Source organism: Haliotis rufescens, unplaced genomic scaffold, assembly GCF_023055435.1.
Source record: "Haliotis rufescens isolate VD_foot unplaced genomic scaffold, xgHalRufe1.0.p SCAF_14, whole genome shotgun sequence".
In the NCBI taxonomy this organism is placed as follows: Eukaryota; Metazoa; Mollusca; class Gastropoda; order Lepetellida; family Haliotidae; genus Haliotis; species Haliotis rufescens.
Window position 1 is genome coordinate 9,736,255 of NW_025963824.1, and position 21,336 is coordinate 9,757,590.

General features: G+C 39.9%; 1 protein-coding gene across 1 annotated transcript; it reads left to right on the forward strand.

The window, feature by feature from the left end:
- Positions 1–2,388: 2,388 nt before the first annotated feature.
- On the forward strand, positions 2,389–16,731 carry LOC124145414. The gene is made up of 15 exons (XM_048395737.1): positions 2,389–2,541; positions 3,894–4,038; positions 5,990–6,066; positions 7,093–7,230; positions 7,980–8,224; positions 8,480–8,561; positions 9,009–9,182; positions 9,405–9,478; positions 9,740–9,922; positions 10,732–10,905; positions 12,577–12,732; positions 13,997–14,083; positions 14,587–14,779; positions 15,384–15,583; positions 15,907–16,731. Exons 2-15 carry the CDS (start codon positions 3,939–3,941, stop codon positions 16,076–16,078), a joined length of 2,055 nt encoding a protein of 684 aa, XP_048251694.1. The 5' UTR covers positions 2,389–2,541; positions 3,894–3,938; the 3' UTR covers positions 16,079–16,731.
- The last annotated feature ends 4,605 nt before the right edge of the window (positions 16,732–21,336 follow it).

Below are 21,336 nucleotides of genomic sequence, written 5' to 3' on the forward strand. Positions count from 1 at the left end.
TTCAAAGGTTCTTTTGGACATGTGCCAAAAAAAACAGGCAAACTTTTTTGACAGACTTATCACACAGGATGAAACATGGGTCCATCACTATGATCCTGAGACTAAAGTTCAGTCGATGCAATGGAAGCATGTGGAGTCACCACCCCCAAAGAAGGCACGTGTCCAGCCCTCTGCAGGCAAGGTCATGCTCACGGTGTTTAGGACCAGCACGGAGTAGTGATGATGGATTTCTTGGCAAAGGTTACCACAATTACAGGAGCTTATTATGCTTCACTGCTGCGGAAAGTGCGGGACGCTATCAAGCTTAAGAGGCGTGGCATGCTGACCAAGGGTGTCCGTCTCCTGCAAGACAATACTCCAGTACACAACTCTCATGTTGCCCAGACAGAAGCGCGGTCCTGTGGCTATGAAATACTTCCACATCCTCCTTACTCTCCTGACCTTGCACCATCTGACTTCCATCTCTTTCCAACCATGAAGTCATTTTTGAAGGGAAAACGTTTCACAGATGATGAAACACTGATTTCTGAAGTCAAGTCCTGGTTTGAGACGCAAAATGAGGGCTTTTACAAGCGAGGTCTCCATAGTTGCATTAAACGATGGGAGAAGTGTGTAACTCTTGGTGGTCCCTATGTGGAGAAAGACTAATACCTATGCCAAGTTTTATTCCACTAGGTCCATCGGAAGTGGGTCAGGGGAAATCTTAAATGAACACCCCTCGTACAAGTAAAAATAGGGAATTGAATTGGACATCATGTTTGTCACTTAAACGTCAAGATTATTAGGAGGTAAGATTGGGTCATGAGTTTATGCAAAATACAGCACAGCTTCGAAGCGAACGGCTACTTGTAGTATTGAATGAAATCTATTGTGTTGGGCTTATGCGGGTTGTAAAAGGACTGTGCAAGAGATTTGAGGTATTTCATTGTCCAGAGTGAAATATGTTTAGAATACCCATACTCTAGGCACAACAAGTCTCTATGAAGAATAAAATAAATCACCTCATTTGAAAATATATGGTAGTTAGGAATGTTGTTTGTTTGTTGTTTAACGCCGCACTCAGCAATATTCCAGCAATATGACGGCGATCTGTAAATAATCAAGCCTGGACCAGTAGTAGTTATTTGTGAAAGCATATACCACCGGTGTTATTTCATGACTGCATAGTGACAGCGTGTCTTGCCGTAGTGAATTTGGGCAAGATTAGATAAAAACAATCTTAAATATATAATAAATTCGTTAACGTGACTAGCGTTGGAGGTCACAGAGTAACAAAAACATGAACCACTGGCGACGATACCATAAAGTTTATAAACGGTTACAAATGCATGGGTTTTTTTAATGTAATGTATCTCTATCCACATTTAAGACAACCCCTGCAACTGTGTATTAAAATCGGATCAAGAGCAAAAGTGTCGAAAGAATGTAACCATTGTAATAGACATTGCTATGACTATGATTGCCATATTATTGTGCACTGTGAAATGTTTATGCCTGACAGAAATAATTTCTCCTCATGCCTGATTGATAAACTTGATGTAGATGTATATGTGAAAATAGATATGCTTGACGATGATGATATGCTTTCATTCTTTCTCGGTGCAGATGTCCATGACTTGAGTAACGAACTTGATTACGATACTTGGCAAAGCATCATAATGACTTTCTGCCACTTCATATTGAATTTAAAGAAACACCTTATGTATTTCTACTAGATACCTTACTGCTCTCAAAATGTACATTGTAAATTATTTATTCATAGCAGTGTATAACATGACTTCATTGTATATAGTCAAGTAATTTCATTGATGTATTGTAAATAATGTATTTGCCCAGGTAAAATCTTCGGATTCAACTCTGGAGGAAATAAATTCATTCATTCATTCATTCATTCATTCATTCATTCATTCATTCATTCATTCATTCATTCATTCATTCATTCATTCAACCATTTAATACAACTATACATTTAACATTGCAACCTGGAAAGTTTTTGATATAGAGCTTCCTGAGGATCAATTAAAAATACATTAGGAATACTAATAATTCTGTGAAGCATGTATTTGAATATAGTATTCAGTGTGTACCAACACTGTTCCTGTCATTTACACTATTACACAGAGTGGCGTTTGTAGTGTATTTAATACTCTGTTCACCATGACACTAGTTCTTCAAGGGACACAGCTATTGACGATGTCTTTTGCAAGTAGTGCTGGTTATAATAACAATGCAATCATTGAGATGTGTGTTATTAAACACATAACGCTGCATTAAATAGCACAGAAGTTCAGTATAATGCGCCAGCTATTATATTAAACAGCTATAGAGATATTCCAATGTGATCAACATATTTATTATTTCTGAGACCTGTCAGTGTTGAACCTTGTCCATTACCACATACACATTCGTTGATACACTAACAGTGCCTCCACGTCAATACGGGCCTGCGCACACAGCCTAAGGTCTATTGTGTGTGAACCCCTCGACTTGTATCTGCTTCTACTTCGCTGTGGCTGACGGATCAAGGAGTTACGTCTTCAGGTACGTGCTGTCACATTAATCCGAACAATTATCAACTTTTTCATCGTTTAAAGTTTTGTTTAGAGAAACCATCATTCGGTTGCTGACAGGTTCAGGTTTAAAAAAAATTGTCTGACCAATGCGCCTCCGTGGTCTCGTGGATAGAGCGTCTGCCCATGGAGAGCGGAAAGACGGTTGTTCCAGTCCACTGTCGGTACATTGAAAAAGACGTTAAAATGTGGTACTTGTTGTTACTTTGCCTGGCGTTCGGCATTCCGGGGATAGTCGGCTCTCAGTATATATAGGGTATCCATATTAAACAGCGGCATGGTATCTCAGTAGCAGCTTGGTCCACGCACGCACGCACGCACGCTCACAAACTCACACACAGTCACAAACTCACACACGTCTTCTATAAATATTAATGTACTGAAGCCTTTGACAGTGAATATATATATATATATAAGATGAGTGACCGTAACAATTAGAAATCAATGCGAAGACCCACTATTCAAAAACTTTAGTACTATAGTCCTATGACAGCATTTCTGTAATAAAGATTGATTGATTGACGCACACACACACACACACACACAAACACACACACGTAATATAATCTTGAACGCGACGCCAAACCCCATTTCACCCTAACTCAGTTCAAAGATCACCATACGCTGGTTACTGACTGACTTTGGGTCTATGTAGCAAGTATGAAAGTGCTCAATATTACTATTACTATGAGATATCTGAGCCGAGTCAGTGTTTGTGGTGTGTACCTACATATTGACGCCCGATGCACATTGTGATATTGTATGTACCGACTACAGCGTGAATCTTTAAACTCAACTCATTTCAGGAAATGGTTTTGATTCATAATGCCAGTCTATCTATGTTTGTACATATGTCTGGGAGAAAGAAAGTTTCACGAACATTGAGGGTGACTGGTTTCTTTCATATTGACGCCAGATGCACATTATGATCTTGTATATACCGACTACCCACGCGTGAATCTTTGAAATCAAATTTCAGTGAGTGAGTGAGTGAGTGAGTTTGGATTTACGTTGCTGTTAGCAATATTCCAGCAATATCACGGCAGGGGATACCAGAAATGGGCTTCACATATTGTCCCAATGTCGGGAATCGAACCCGGGTCTTCGGCGTGACGAGCGAACTCTATAACCACTAGGCTACCTGACCGTCCCTGACTCAATTCACCTTTTGCATAACGCCAGTCTATCTATGTTTGTAGATATGTCTGGGAGAAAGAAAGTTTCAGTGACATTGAGGGTGACTGTTTTTTTTTCAAAACGAGATTTCCAATTGATGCGCTTAGGCCCCCCCTGCCATGACATAAGTGCATGTTTGTGCTGCAGGTTAACGATGAAGAAGCTGGACAGAGCCTAGTCGACTTACCCACAATGCACAGCAACTGGAAACACAGTGGGACCACCAGAAGCATTCTTCGCCGTAAACAGTCAAAACGTGCTGACATAGCACTCTTGGACATTAGCGGTCAAGGCAGGTTTAATGTTTATTGAATACAATCTACGAACCCATGAGCGGTCACTCGGTATGAATCCAAACTAATAACCTTCAGTAAGACTTCATAAAAACAGTTACACGCGTATTCGTGTCCCTATATTATGGTATACAAGCTATTCATGTCTACACGAGAACGCTTCTATATTTATTTTGTTTTGCTGACTTTTAATCATATCTGAGACAGCCAGTGCAAATCTGTATTGGAAACATCCTTCAAAACGTTTCTGCTACACAGTAATTATAACCTGTGTATTGTACTTTGACATAGAAAATCCGTTTCTAGAATATCATATTCCATATTCCTATAACTTTTTATGAGCAGCACATAATACGTTTTGGATTTATGAGAGTGATAATTGTATATCCTTGAACTTGAACTTCCCTGTGTATTCACCATACTAATAGTGACTGATCATCGACTGTAACCCGATCAACTACGAACACCATGTAACTTGTGACTAAACCTTTCTCTTAAACCATACAGCTGAGCGACTGAAAGTCAACACAATGTTTGGTATGGTGACTGAAGACATTATGCAACGCTATGCAGGGTGTATTGTATGAATGTATATATGTATGAATGGTCAACTCAATGCTATATAGTGTCATTGCTGAATAGTTAGCTTAGTGAGTCGCTGTGTCATATGCGCTACTTTACAAAATGTAACTGTACATATCACAAACCAAAGGCGAGTTGATGCGCCCTATACATGTTATTACCTTCACTTTGTGCTGACCTGTTTCCCACCTCCTGCAGGCGAGCGCATGCGTGTTGTTTGCTGTTTGACGCCGCACTCAACAATATTCTAGATATATGATAACAGTGTGTAAATAATCGAGTCTAAACCAGATAATCAAGTGTTTGACATCATGAACACAATACTATCAATATGTAGTGATGGCACTGTTCATGTTTGACACATCCTGTAGACGAGTATATTCATTGTAAAGGATATACATGTTGATATTACCCATATATTTGACACATCTTGTAGACGAGTATATTCATTGTAAAGGATATACATTTTGATATTACCCACATGTAGTGATGGCACTGATCATGTTTGACACATCATGTAGACGAGTATATTCATTGTAAAGGATATACATGTTGATATTACCCACATGTCGTGATGTCACTGATCATGTTTGACACATCATGTAGACGATTATATCTATTGTCAAGGATATACATGCTGATATTACCCATATGTTTGACACATCCTGTATACGAGGGCGGTCGGGGAGCCTAGTGGTTAATGTTTTCGCTCGTCACGCCGAAGATCTGGGTTCCATTCCCGCAGGGGTACAATGTGTGAAGCCCATTTCTGGCGTCCCCCGCCATGATATTGCTGGAATAGGTTAAAAGAGGCGTAAAACCATACTCACTCACTAACTCATCTGTAGACGAGATTATTCATTGTCAAGGATATACATGCTGATATTTCCCATTTGTTTGACACATCCTGTAGAAGAGTATATTCATTGTAAAGGATATACATGCTGATATAACCCATATGTTTGACACCTTCTGTAGACGAGTATATTCATTGTCAAGGATGCACATGCTTATATAACCCATATGTTTGACACATCCTGTAGACGAGATTATTCATTGGAAAAGATATACATGCTGATATTTCTCATATGTTTGACACATCCTGTAGACGAGTATATTCATTGTAAAGGATATACATGCTGATAGTACCCATATGTTTGACACATCCTGTAGATGAGTTTATTCATTGTAAAGGATATACATGCTGATAGTACCCATATGTTTGACACTTTCTGTAGACGAGTATATTCATTGTAAAGGATACACATGCTTATATAACCCATTTGTTTGACACCTCCTGTAGACGAGTATATTCATTGTAAAGGATATACATGCTGATATTACCCATATGTTTGACACCTTCTGTAGGTAGGACTGTGTCCTTGGAATCGTGCCGCATCAGTCAGTTGTCTGTTGGCATCACCGGTGAAGACTTCAAGGCGGAGGTAACGAACACACTTTCTAACATGACATGTATATAAAGAAAGAATTTGATATAAAGCCAGTTCATTGAACTAACTGCAAACTCCAGGCGTGTTCAAACATACTTGCCTGACGTTATCAGTTGGTCATTGTTGTTTAATAGCACAGACAGCAACACGCTAGCTAAATCACAGCTGCCTGTCACGTTTGGGATATTGAACAGGCAAAGCCAGTGACCGAAATTATGTTTAACAACTACCAGCTCTTACCACATACGTGTGGATATATTCTTCACCAAACTCACACTGAGATATTGCAAAGCGATTCACCGCAGGTTGAAATCATGATCAAGACTGTAATGATATACACGAAAGATATAGGCAGTGTCACAATTTCGAAACCAAATCCATGAAGGAGAAAATGGAAACAAATTTGAATAGCAGCAGATGTCAAGTGCAGTAAAACTGGTGACACTTGGTATATATTTGTACAGGTAGACTTCAGACTCTTGATATGAGGTTTAGGCTAACAAACTAAATATTATATCACACTATACAAGGAGTTATGGGGTTTTCGAGATTAATGGGATCTGAGCAAGGACTTTATACGCTCAAGGTGTGTCATTCATGAAGCTGTTGATTGAGTGAGTGAGTTGGGTTTAACGCTGCTTTTAACAATATTCCAGTTATATCGCGGCGTGTCAGCTTAATGTGGGAAGAAAGCCAGAAGTAATGCAGGTCTCAGATGTTTACCACTTCGATGAAACCCGCAAGCACGGGTATGGTGCTGACAAACCTAGGAACTAAATCGGGGCGAACTGGGATTCGAACCCACAATCATAGGTTTCTGGCTTGCCCAAGGGACGCAACTCTGCAAAGCTAATTGCGGCGCCTTTCACGACTAGGCCACCCGTGCCCCCAGAAGCTGTTTTGCACAATAGGTTTACATTCATTTTCAAGTATTTGTATCGCTGAAAGTCCGTGGTTTATGTGGCAAATGTACTTAAAGCAACCTTTTAATACGTATAGTCATCTTTCCCTCTATATTAGGTCCTGCAGAAGAGACAGTCCAACTTCATCACAAAGCTCGATGCAGCGGCTGCCGTTTTGATTGAGCGACTCATCAAGAAGAAGGGGAAGGATGAGGCCTTGTTACAAGTTGTCTCCAAACGAGATGACGAGAAAGAGGTACTGGTGAAGTATTGGAGTACATTCACATTATATTGTTTTGTGTTACCTTCTATGAAGTGCACAATGTCAACCTGCTTTCCGGCCATTTGTACCTTGAATCAGTATTGAGTGAGTGAGTGAGTTTGGATTAACGCCGCTTTTAACAGTATTCCAGTTTTATCGCAGTGTGTCAGCTTAATGGGATGCAGGTCTCAGACGTTTACCACTTCGGTGAAACCCACGAGCACGGGTATAGTGCTGACAAACGCAGAAACTTAATTGGGGCGAACCGGGATTCGAACCCACAATCATAGGTTTCTGGCGTGCCCAATAGACGCAGCTTGGCACAGCGAATTGCCGCGCCTTAGACGACTGGGCCACCCGTGCCCCCTTGAATCAGTAAGGTGTGTACCATCACAATTTACATTGTTTCATATTTTTCATATTACCTCCACAAACGAGTGGCTAACGGGATCCGGTGGTATCGCAATATGGATCGATTGGTTGGTTGGTTGTTTAACACCACATTCAGCAATATTTCAGCTATATGACGGCGGTCTGTAAACAATCGAGTCTGGACGAGACAATCCAGTGATTAATATCATGACATGCATGACCAATTCAGCGAGCCTGACCACCCGATCCCGTTAGTCGCCTCTGACAAGCATAGTCGCCTTTTACGGCAAGCATGGGATGCTGAAAACTTATTTTACCCTGGATCTTCACGGGTCGTACATATTGTACCTGTGACATGTCATGTTTAAAAGGTGCTGAGATTGGTGAGCAGTTTGCTTCAGCGAGGGGCAACTTTGTCAGCCAAAGACAGCACTGGACAGACTGCCCTCCACGTTGCAGTCAGAAAACAGTTCAAGAGTGTGTGTAGAAAATTGACAGAGGGAGACTGTTTGAGTTATGACAGAGACAACAACGGCAAGATGCCCTACCACCTCGCTATTGACCACAGCAACGACTACATCGCCGCTCTGCTACTCAACCACATGCCAAACGCCCTGTGAGCTGACTTCATGTATTGTGTACATTCGAGTGTCTGTGTTGAAATGACTATGATATTGCACACATTTACTCGCACTGTCATGGTAGTGATGTGTTTATGATGTATGACTAAACTTTTGTTGTAGCAAATCAATAAAACCGATACAAGACTAGTATAATCAGCCACACGCACACGCGCGCGCACACACACACACACACTCACGCACACACAAATCCCGTTCCACCTCACCTCACCTATATCCGTTATTTCTAGTGTCCGAGATCTTTACATCGCCTCGACAGCGGAAGACAAAGCAGAATGCAACTTCATGACACCCCTGCAGAAGAACATGCCGGTAGGTCAATAGATCGCTTTTATCCAAATTGCAGCAACATCACCAGAAATAGGTCACTGGACATGGGCTTTACACATTGTAACCAAAGGTTGAATCTAACGACACTGTTTTATAATATTGTGAAATGAATGGTGAATAATATATATGAAAATCTTTATATTACCATAGAAATCCATCAATTATCTTCCATGTATCTGCATACACACAATGATGACTGGTAGCAAGGGATGTCTCCTTTTAGTGATTTCCAAAAACCTATTACAATCTAAAATGTTAATTCGTTGGGGTATAAAACCCCCTTTATAACACAGTAAGTGATTGTGTGCTTGTAAAAGTTGCTGACCACGCCCAATGGCTGATAGGAATGTTGGCTTCGTCCCTATACTGTTCTAAAGTGTCTCATTTTTAAAGATACGTGCAAAGTTATTGCTTCTCTTCTGTGTACAGCAAACAGCTATAGGAGTTTTGGATTCCATGCTGGACCCTGTCGATGACTTTGGGAACATGGAAGTATTCTTTGATCTTCTCGAGTCCGATGAACAGGGCAGAAGTCCTCTACACCCGTCCTTTAATACAAAGAGTAAAACCTATCTTTACCACATCGCGCATCTCCAGCCAAAGGTGATCCAGACATCAGTCTTGTACTCTTCTTAATATAAAATAGCGTTTTTCTTATTTGGCATTGCAGTTGCCTGTTCTCTAAAGTTGATATGAACTTCAAAGTAATTGATGTCAGTCAGACAGATGCGCTGTTTTAGACTTGCCACCTATGATTTGAGGCAGCTGTAAACATATTTAAGATGCTTTTGTTACTGCAGTATATCTTGTAACTATTTTGTCCAGGAGGTGGCGTTTCACAGTGTAGTTCGCCTCCTGACCAGGAAGAAGTGGAAGCGCTATGGCAGATACTGGTTCCTGTGAGTGCAGAAATGGAATATATTACACATATGTTCACATTAATTATATCATGTAGAAGGCTTTTCATCCATGTCCCAGAACAAAACTGTGACCAGCAGTGATCAGCAAAGTTCCACGACATCACAAACAGGGTGCAGGGAACTTTAACCTTCCAGGAATACCCTACAAGAAAAAATAAAATAATGTCCTTTCGAAGTTATTCTTGTGATTTGTGAATACCACATGAAAATGAAATTAATGCCACGTCCGTCTCTTCCTAGGATGAAATGCATGTTGTTTATTGCTACCCTGTTTGCAATAACATTTTCTGCGATCACTGGCGCCATGGCTTCTGACCCCCGGCATTACAGCACCCCCCTGGACAAAGCCCGTGCCTTCTTTGAAGTCTTGAGCTGCTTGGCTGTTGTCGCCACTCTGGCTTTTGAGGCATACCAGATGTTAAAGTAAGTACATAGTATTACTCAATTATCCCCACCATAAATATGGAGGGGGGTATAGGAATCAGTGCTGTCCGTCCTTCTGTCTGTCACATTTTGTTCTGGCGCACTTGCACAAAGCGATCTTAGCGCTTAGGCTTAAGATAACCTTAGCGCTAAGATCACTTTGAGCAAGTGGCCCCTGGAGAAGTGCTCAAAGGCAATTCCATATATCTTGATCAAAGTTAGCACAGCTCTCCACATTGCCAAGGACTGGTGCCATGTGCTATTCAGGAAGTTCGGAAATTTGTATTTTGTTCTGGGTTTTTATAACAAACAATTCAAATCAATGAACTATTGATGAACAATTCTTATATCTATCAAGTTATGAACTGATTTCCTTTATGTTTATCTCTATAAATTCTTAAACTCCATTGAAACAAATAGCAAATCCCAGTGCATCCAGTGATTACCACAGCTCCCAGTGATGTTCTCTTATAAACATCGTGAGACTTCACTCCATCTCCTGGTGGGTTAAATATAATCTCATAATCGAGGATGCTTCCACGTCCAAGCGATTTTATATGCATAAGAGGGAAAAAGTCTTGTGCGCTATAAAAAATCACATCAAAATAAAATTGCGCTGGACTTTGAGAATCATGCATGATAATAACTTGATGACCCTGGAATTGCACGTGTATCCCAGGCATTGCATGCATAAATCCTGTTAGAAATTCGTGTTGTACATATTTGTAGTTTCTATACTTGACCAGTGAACATTTGCTGAAAAGCTATTACATCAACCTATTGGATGTCACTTTATGCTGACTTTGCAGATACAGATGCGACTACTGGAAAGACAGGACCAACTATTTTGACCTCTTGGCATCCATCCTGCTGCTGCTCGTCATCCCTCTCAGGTTCGCCCATCAACAGGAGCAGTGGCACGTCTTCTCTGTTGGCTATCTCCTGTGGACGCTCAGAATATTCGAATACGCAGTCGTCTTCAGGTTGTATAAGGCAGACACTATAAGCATTTTTATACTAGGATATACTGATATTTATACTTATACTATTATTGATAGTCTGGTTTTAGAAGCTGAGTGGGATCTCACACCTGTGAATAAGCCTGTTGCTTATGAAATGTGAGTGGGGCTTGAAACTGATTTAGTTCAGATATATCATGTTGGAGAGCTTGATATTGACCATAATCTTTAATATAACTGAAACTATTTGAGACAAGTAGACCTACTAGCCTGTGGATTCTGAAAAACTCAAAGGAACTTGAATTTTGTTACAATCTGTGATGGCACCAAGCGCTGATAGCTAAGCTTGGCAACTACATGCACTTACACCTATATCTTCAGATGTTCAGGACAATTTGTCAGAAGTTTACTCAGAAAGCAATATGTGAAATGCTAGACTTGCCTACTGATGACATCCCCCTGGGCACCCATTGTGTTCCCTTTGTAGCTGATCTGTTTCTTTATGCATATGAATCGGAAGTTCCATTGATTTACCCACATGAACGAGTAATAAAGAGACGAGTCTGCCCCATCTTTCTAACATTAGATCTCTGCGTAAAGATTGAGAGATGACTTCAACTTTGCAATTGCCTACTTCCCCTTAATGTTGAGCAGTACTCCAGAAGCTCTATTTTTTGTTGTCTATACTTCACAACTTTTTAGGTACTATGAAGCATGTGTTTTCTACCAATATTTAAAAGAGTGCTGTGAGACACTTGCTGCAAAGTTTTTGATCAGGGCTCAACATTCAAGGCTGCAGTAAGACTATTTAAAAGTTTAATGGTCGACATGTGGAGGACAGTTCCAATTTTGACGCATCAATGAAAGAAATGGTCTCTGATGCAATTCCTGATTTTGAATACCTGGTATCATAAATATTTGAATAAGGATTCATAAACACATGCTCATGAAATAGTCGGAATTGTACAATGTACTGTGCTTTGTGTAGAGATTGATTATGGATATGATTATGGAAATGATTTTGTCTCGTTTAATTGCATGATGCTATTGTGGATCGTTTCAGATTAATTGATATGTGATAAATGCAACATTTAGATAAGACAACTAGTCATGTTGTTTCTTATGATACGTGAGGTGAAATTGACGAACGCACCACAATAAGTTGAAGTCTTTTGATCAGTGTTACAACATTCAAGGCCTCAGTAAAGCTTTCAATAGGTTTCATGGCGGACATGTCCAAATTTGCCGCATCCACGCCAAAAATGATATCAATATAATTCCCCTTATTACATGTACCATACACTTTTTAAGGTGAACAATTGACTAACATTTGCAAGTGCTTTTGATTGGTGGCACTGGTGGAGCAGGATGCACTTACCTTTTCACAACACCTGGTATCTTCTTGATAATGATTCATAAACATTTGCGTATGATATGGTTAGAATCATATACTGGATTGTTTTTCAAGCTGAGATTTCTTATGATTAGAAACATGGTGTTTATTTTATTTACATATAGTGGTGCCAGGAATCTGTAATTGGGGTTCGAAGCTCACCCTTTTTCAAAGGTTTAGTGCCCCAGAACTATGACTGATAAACTTGTACAATCTGTGCTTTTAAGGGTTTTCTCTACAACTTAAATGATAGGGATACAACTGAAATAATATTGGTATTAAAATGTTCACAATGGTTGCAGACACAGTGGAGCCCACGCTCAGATTCTGTGGCGCATCATCACGAGTGACTTCTTGCAGTTCTTACTCGTGTTTGTCATCATCCTCCTTGCCTTTAGCGGATCACTCATCATGGCGCTCAGGGGAGATAACTCTCTCCACGTGCATACTGAAACAAGGTACTAAGCATTTATATAACGCTAAAATCAAGCTAAAAATAACTGCTGGAAAGAACTGTTTGAGTCTGCAGGATACTGGACATAACAAGAGAAATGGTTATGTATGGTTCAGTGAAGTGATAAGGTGGTCAGTTCTTTAATTCTTTAGAGGTTGAGCGGCAGAGTGTTTAACAGCGAAGGCGCAGGTCTTGCAAAGCAGCTATCCACACAACTAGATGTAGGAACGAAGAGTAGGTGTTGACTGCATGATCTTGATGACTGATTCCCTGTATAGGTTCCCGAAGATAGGCTGGTGTCTTTAATCAGCTTGCATCACTTTACCATATCAGTTTACTCATCCAGTTAATGTATCAGTGACTTGTTTGGTGGAAAAAGTCACACTAAAATACTGCATTTCCTTCATTCTAGCGCAATGAGGACAGGATTTGACTCCAACCAGAAGAGTGTTTTTTGCATGTATTTACCGTGTTTGTACCATGTGAAATATTTATTTGCTTTCAATTCACAAAATGAATTCAGGTGAAATCAAAGTATCAGTTTTAAAAACCTTACCAAAATATCACACTTACGTGACCAATTTTACACTTACATGACTACCTGTGCACTAACATGACTAATTTGAGACTCACATGCCTATCCTAAGGTAAAGACTCAAGGGTGAACAATGATGAAGGTAGGTGGCCAAAAATCGATAAAGGGATGAGAAACTTTATGTGATCAAGGTATAGGGGATGAATATAATTATTTACTTGTATGTATGACTGAGAAACTTTTTGTGACCAAGGCATAGATGATGATTATCATTATCTACTTGTATGTGCTACTCATGATGCTATTAGAATTAAATATCGACCAAAGACATGTATTACTAATGTAAATAAATTTAAAATGACAATTGCCAAAAATAAAATCACTATGCCTGTTTGTTTTTCATGCTTTTGCAAAAGAAATTATTGTTAAACAATGTTTAAAATGATGTATTCTGCCACTACAAAACTTGCAAATTGTTCAGAAGTGATACTCATAAGGAAGAGAATTTATCGATGTCAACTTCTTTATTATGAGGAACACGCGCTGTGAAATATTCATTAGTTTTTAATGAAGAAGTTGACATCCATAAATTCTCTCCGTTTTGTTAATTGTTATTGGTATATGGGCCTATGGTCTTCATACTTAATAAAGTATTGATTGATTGATTGATTGATTGATTGAACCTAACGTTAACACTCACTGACTTAATATACGTTGACCCTTTCTTGTGAAGTACTTTCTGGGACATTCTGTTCACGGGTTTACGGATACTTGTGAAGAAATCGCCCGTGGTGACCTGCACAGGATCAAGTGGATATGGGTATGTATGATGAGGACGGTCAGAATACAGCTGTATTGATCACTGTTAATCTTAAAATGGGGGTTTGAAACGAGGCTTTCGAAAGCTTGATTTTAAAGTGACCAACGCTGACGTTTTTTTTTTATCCTGTAAGGAACCTTCTTTATTATAGACTCAATCTATGATCGATTCTTTAGAAAGAGAGTTTTACAATTAACCCAATCTCACCTGTAAGGAGATCCCCAAAACGCAGATGGAAAAGGTTTACGTTACTGTCTGGACGTGCTTACTCAATCAGGTATGTCAACACAATAAGCTTCTTTGTGTCAAACACATTCACTCATTGTCGGACTCACGACTGCTTTCTATTGGAAAGCAGCTTGAAATGTCAGGTGCTTCTCGTCACGTTTCTCATAACTTGAACGTGGAAAACGCATTGCATGCATTTAGAGCGGAGGCGGTCGTAGTGCGACGTCATCAGAGGTTTATAATTTGGCATATATCCTGTGTTCGTACGTTGACAGGACTTTCAGCTGCATCCTGATGTTCATCTTCCTCTTCACCTGCATCGTCGTTCTCCTACACATCCTTATCGCCCAGCTCAGTCACACCTACCAGAAGGTGCAGCAAGATGCGCAACGTGCTGTGGAGCTAAACAGGGCGTGGATCATAACCAGGGGTGACTTCGAGCTGAATGGGTTTCCCTTTATAAAAAGGGTATGATTCAGAGGAAGTATCATTTAGAGAAACGACAAACCAAAAGAAAATTCTTTTAAAAAATCTTATACTGTATTTAACATTAATAAAGTTATTTATGTAAACCAATGCAATATTTAGCCATATTAAACCAATAACAGTATGTCGATGTCCTGTCTCATTTTAGAATAAGCACCAGTGCATGTAAGGTATCAAGCAAAATATGTTGAACCTCCTAAGCCAAGCGTGTATGTCCCAAATTTAAATAATTTGTATGTCAATCTTGTGACTCATCTGTAGACTAGCATGCATACTCCTCAGGAAGTCGAGAATATAATTCCATCATATTCATGTCAATACATCACCGACTAGTGATGCCTCCTGCACTTCATTGTGGCCTCTTTTAGCTTTACTTATCCAGGGTCTTCCTGAGTGTGTTTGTGAAGTGATGTTCGACCCCGCCAGGTTTCCCCCTTATATTGAGCTACCCACGTTGTGTGATCTAACTGAAATATTGTGAAAAGTAGCTGCGACCATAGTCCAGCCATCGACTTTGGGTGTGATTATAATTAGAACACAATCAACATAGTGTGAAGACAATCACCAACGTCAACTGTACTTTCAGTTTTTCAGCACTGCTGAGAAGCAGGGAGAGGATAATGTTATCAATGTAGAGGAGGTCCTGGAGGCTTGGGAATGTCCCACCTCCAGCGAACAAACAACAGATATCAGACACATCAGGGAAGACCTTGACACATGCAAACTCCACCACAACACCGTGAACACCAAGCTGGCCCAGCTAGAGCACATCCTCAGAACTATTCAGTGAGTATACTTCATGCCCTCACAATCCTTCCATCCAGAGTGAGTGAGTGAGTAGGCGGTAGGGTGGTCGCTCGGTCGGTTTGGGTGAGTGGATCAGTGGATGAGTAAGTGAGTGACACTCGTCACAATTGTAAACTTTGTTAAGCCCTTGTTTGGTTTCAATCACAGTAGTATTGTCGGATCAGTGAGAAAAATCAGAATACACGTTGTCCGAATTATGTACACTAAGACACGTGGCTGTATTGGGTGCTTTATACTTCATGTAATCACCTCCACTGTAATGATGCCCAACTCTTCCAGTAAATTCAGGCTTATGCTTTCAGGGATCACCTACACTGTAATGATGCCCCAACTCTTCCAGTAAACCCAGTCATGAATGCAATCTCCGAAGATGAAGAGTTGGCTTCCGTGGAAAAGAGGAAGGGGCCGCAGGTGGAGCCACTGGGAGATCCTGCTGGCCTAGATGACGACTCAGTTGATGTCACGTGTGCGTGATTGCCATGACAACGATGGACCAATATCAAACGATTACAATAAGTGATGTATTATTGGAGTTATTATTGTACCTATCAGAGTCGGATCCAGAATTTTTTAATTTTTTTTACACAGAAGTCTACCCCAAAAATCCCAGACACCATCAACCCCCTACCCCGACCCGCCACTGACATATATATGTGTTGTCTACATATAGAAATCAACGTGTAAAAAACATGTCGAAATTGTAAAGTGTTTGAAACAGATATGTCCTTTGTTATTTTGTTACTTCTTCTGCGGCTGTCTCACAGAGTACGTATTCATTGTTATTTTTTTATACACTAATGAAGTAGTGCCATGAATGTTGGAATTATTGTGTGACATCATAAACATCCATTAATTTTATATCATCCATATTTTCATATAAGATGGGCTGATACAAAAGGTTCCCTTGATCTAAACCATATGTGGTTACTGGCCAGTATGTTGCGATTACCTTCGACCTCTTGAACTCCCATATTGATTGCATCAATATTTATTTTTACCTGCTGCATCCAATTTTCTTATTTATTGCTTCAGTAAAATATACCCTTGCAGTATACGATGTGAGATAATGTCTGGATTCCTTTCCTCAAAGTAGACTTTAGATGTCTCCACAAATAAATATTGAAACCAATATCTTCTGTTGTCATCCTCAGGCAGCTTGACTTTGTACATCTACCAAGATGTTAAAGAACGTTATACGACTCTTGTTTGATCAACGTTACAACGTTACAACATTCAAGGCCTCAGTAAAGCTTTCGAAAGGTTTTTGGTAGACATGTGGGGGACATCAACAATCAAGAATTTAGAATATTCAGCCCATACCATTTCCGACTCCAAATAGTTTACATGAAGGAGGACATCAACAATCAAGAAATATCAAGAATTTAGAATATTGAACCCATACCATTCCCAACTCCAAATAGTTTACATGAAGGAGGACATCAACAATCAAGAAATATCAAGAATTTAGAATATTCAGCCCATACCATTTTCGACTCCAAATAGTTTACATGAATCATTTCGTCGTCCACCCGTGAAGGTCCCGGTTAGAATCTTTAATAAGCCTGTCCACTTGCGAAAAACAACAATTTAATCCGACTTTGATTAATTTTTTTTGTATGAAACCACAAGGTGGAGCTCGGTGACTTCGTTGATTACAGTTTCTAATACTAACAATCACTGGATTGTCTGGTGTAGACTGGATTATTTACAAGCCGCCGTCATATACATGTTGGTGGAATACAGCGTGCAAGAACAAACAAATGCGCCCACAGACACAGACACAGAGACACAGAGACACAGACACAGACACACAGATACACAGACACAGACACACAGACACAGACACAGACACACAGACACAGACACACTGCTATATATCATATAAGACATGTGCTCGAAAACTATCTAAATAAATCTATTTGTCCTCCTCTAGTCTAACAGACTAAAATTGTATATATTCTTCAGTTGAGGTCGTTTCGTTTATACAATTACAATGTTATCATTTGGCAGTCGTGTGTGGTCGCTGGTAATCTCAATGCACACGTAGCTGTTGACACCACGTTGCTTGGGATCACTATTATACTGCATTGAAAGGCGTACATACCTGACAAGTGGGGCACTCGGATAACAATACACGCCACCCCATGTTAAACACTTGTCAGGCCTGACTGCCGACATGCGTGTATTATATCGCCTCTGTCATCTGTCCTTATGTTTGCATGCACCAGGACGTGTAGCGGGGAGACCGTCGAGGGGAAGGTAGACGAGAGCTACCACAACGTTGCTGTGGTGTAATTGTATGTGTGCATGTGCGATTATTCACTTCAAGAAACCAATTCTAGCCCGGACACGTACACCAAGTCAAGATGTGCAGAGTTGCATCACTTGGACACGCCAGAAGCCTTTGATTGTGGGTTCGAATCCCTGTTCACCCCGATAATGTTTCTAGGTACCCATGCTCGTTGGTTTCACCAGAGTGGCATTACTTCGGGCTTTCCTCCCACATCAAGCTTCAAGCTGACAGGCCGTGATATAATGAAATACTGTTAAAGGCGGCAATAAAACCCAACTCACCCAGTCACTTGTAACGTGTTTACTAACTACGTAGATCGATGCTCACGATGTCAATCACTGGATTGTCTGGTCTTCAGTATTTACAGACCTTTTCATATAGCTGGAATATTGCTCATATGGCGACAAACAAACATGCATCATAGATTTCCTCGGAGTACAATTAGCAAAATGCTATCGCTCGTACTCTTCACCAAAGTGGAAAACCTTTTCCGTTGGAAAGCTTGGGCTTTGATACAGCTGACCTGGCTCAGTGGACATAATGGTGAAAAGCAATGTAGCTTACTCACACACTTGATAAATTGACCTGAACAATTGACTTATACAGCATTGTGCGAAGGGATATCCGAAAATAAACTGTATAGTTTTGAAAGATCGATATTATTGTATGACACTGTTTGACCCATGAATATGTGGGTTATACAGCATTGTGCGAAGGTATATCCCGAAAATAAACTGTATACTTTTGAAAGATCGATATTATTGTATGACACTGTTTGACCCATGAAAATGTGTACGACCTCAAATGGTCATCTTCAGAATCTGTTTGTTAGGTCCGGTCACGTGATGACGCACGAGCAGACGAAAGTTTCCCCGTGTGCCATTGAACATTGCCTGACAACAATGTGGATATTTCATTCACTCACTCACTCCCACCGAGATTGTGTCCCATACGAACCATGCTTGTCATGCAGGTTTGTTGCGAGACAAGGGCATGACTTACCAGATTTAAAACAGTGATGTACACTTTCATATAAATAAAATGTAGCACTGTAATCAATGTCATTAAAATCAATTCTTAGTTATCGCTACCACTAAACAAAGATCCCAAGACATCCCATTCCAGGTCACATCAGACCGACCTAACGCGAAATTTGACCGACCAATGAAATGACTGACAAGAAGTCGACATTAGCGAATCAGAACGTAATTTCAAATTTGCGACTACGCTACGAAACAAATTTGACAAATTCTCAATAAAAAATTTGAAACCTGAACAGAAGAACATTCTGAAATGGCTAATATATGCTTTGGATTGTATTGATTCAGTCGTTAAGCCCGTAACTATCGTTCGGAATACCCATGTTAAAGTTTTCAAGGTTACATGATTAGAAATCATATTCCGACTGTCAATTTCGTGACCTGGTAAACGACGCTCTGATTTGTTTGATGAAAGGTCGTTCTGACGTGACCCCTAATGGGATGTCTTCAGATCTTTGTTTAGCAGTATCGAGAACTTAGATCTGATTTTAATGAGGTTGTACTGTAACCAACTTTAAGCAAACAGAAAATAGTGAATTAGTAAACGTTCACCTCAAGACGGACGTATTTCAGTGTGTACAGTGACAAGAACAGTTAATCTGATTATTTTTGTTTTGTTTGCTTGTTTGTTGTTTAACGCCGCACTCGGCAATATTCCAGCTATATGACGGCGGTCTGTAAATAATTGAGTTTGGACCAGATAATCCAGTGATTGATAACAAGAGCATTGATCCACACAAATGGAATACGATGACATGCATCAACCAAGTCAGCGAGTCTGACCACACGATCCAGTTAGTCGCCTCTTACGACTAGCATAGTCGCCTTTTACGGCAAGCATGAGTTATTGAAGACCTGTTCTACCTCTGATCTTCACGGGTCCAAAATAAAAGATATGTAAACGATGGACACGATTCCCCTAATAACTACCTGGATTGGCTCTACTCATAATCTCGGATGAATTTCAACTTTCAAAACGCGAACAGTCACTGAAACTTCACAAGAAATCCATTGAATCCATTGTTTGTTAGTTTGCATCAGGGTACATGTACTTACGTACACAGTATTCTGGTCAAACAATGCTCTAAAAGGTCATGAGGAAACAAAGGATAAATCCAAGGATACTTTCAATAAAAACCAATAGTCCTATTTAATATCTTTATCTTTGTCTTTGATCTGAAACCAAAACCTTTCAGCTTTAATGTTTTGAAGTGACACTTTCAGAATCATAATTACTACAAACCTTTTAGTGCAATGAAGCGACGACGAGAGTGTGGGAAAAGTTGCCTCTTCACCACACTGAGATTCATTCGTGGGATCAAACTGGGAAGAAACCACGTTAACTCGACAAACGTGAGTATTTCCTTTTTCACATTGTGCATCCCTTCTAGTATAAATGCTGCACATGACTATATAATTATCCCCCGCCCCAACGAAGTTGGCGGGGGATATAGAAATGGGTTCCGTCCGTCCGTGTGTGTGTTTGTGTGTATGTGTGTGTGTGTTTGTGTGTGTGCGCGCGCGTGCGTGTGCGTGTGTGTGTGCGTGTGCGTGTGTGAGTCCCGAAATCGTTTCCGGAGCATAACTAAGAAACCGTTAAATATTTCTCTACGAAACTTTGCATGTCTATCACACTCATGCTGAACTGGTGCCTTTTGCTATTTAGGAATTTTATAAATTTTTATTTTTTACGTTTCCATGGCAACAAGTTGGACTTAGGTTCTATTAGGGTGGTGTTCGTTTCCGGAGCATAACTCAAAAACTGTTAAATCCTTTCTTACAAAACTTTGCATGTCTACTAGGCACATACTGAACTGGTGCCTTTTGCTATTTAGGAATTTTATAAATTTTTATTTTTTACGTTTCCATTGCAACAAGTTGGACTTAGGTTCTATAGGGTAGAGTCTGTTTCCGGAGCATAACTCAAAGCCCATTCAATACTTTCCAACAAAAACTGTGCATGTTTACCAGACACATACTGGACTGGTGCCTCTTGCTATTTAGTAATTTAGTAATTTCACGTTTCCATGGCAATAAGTTGGACTTAGGTTCTACAGGGGTGGTGTTCGTTTCCAGAGTGTAACTCAAAAACCGTTAAATACTTTCTTACAAAACTTTGCATGTCTACCAGGCAGATACTAAACTGGTGGCTTTTGATATATAGCACTTTTAGAATTTTTTATTGTTTATGTTTCCATGACAACAAGTTGGATTTAAGTTTTAATATAGGATTGGTTTACTTGAGTAGTATAACAAATAAACTGTTAAATATTTCCTTGCCAAAAATTGCATGTCTCTATATAAAGCGCATACTGAACTAGTGCCATTTGATATTAAGGAGTTTTAGAAATGTTTATTTTAGAATTTCCATTGCAGCTATTTTGACATGGGCTAAGAGA

Excerpts from the sequence above, each read along its gene's own strand:
- LOC124145414 (XM_048395737.1), top strand. The coding sequence starts at position 3,939 with ATGCACAGCAACTGGAAACACAGTGGGACCACCAGAAGCATTCTTCGC. Across the intron at positions 4,039-5,989 it reads CTTGGACATTAGCGGTCAAG|GTAGGACTGTGTCCTTGGAA; the intron begins GCAGGTTTAATG and ends CACCTTCTGTAG. Across the intron at positions 9,479-9,739 it reads TATGGCAGATACTGGTTCCT|GATGAAATGCATGTTGTTTA; the intron begins GTGAGTGCAGAA and ends GTCTCTTCCTAG.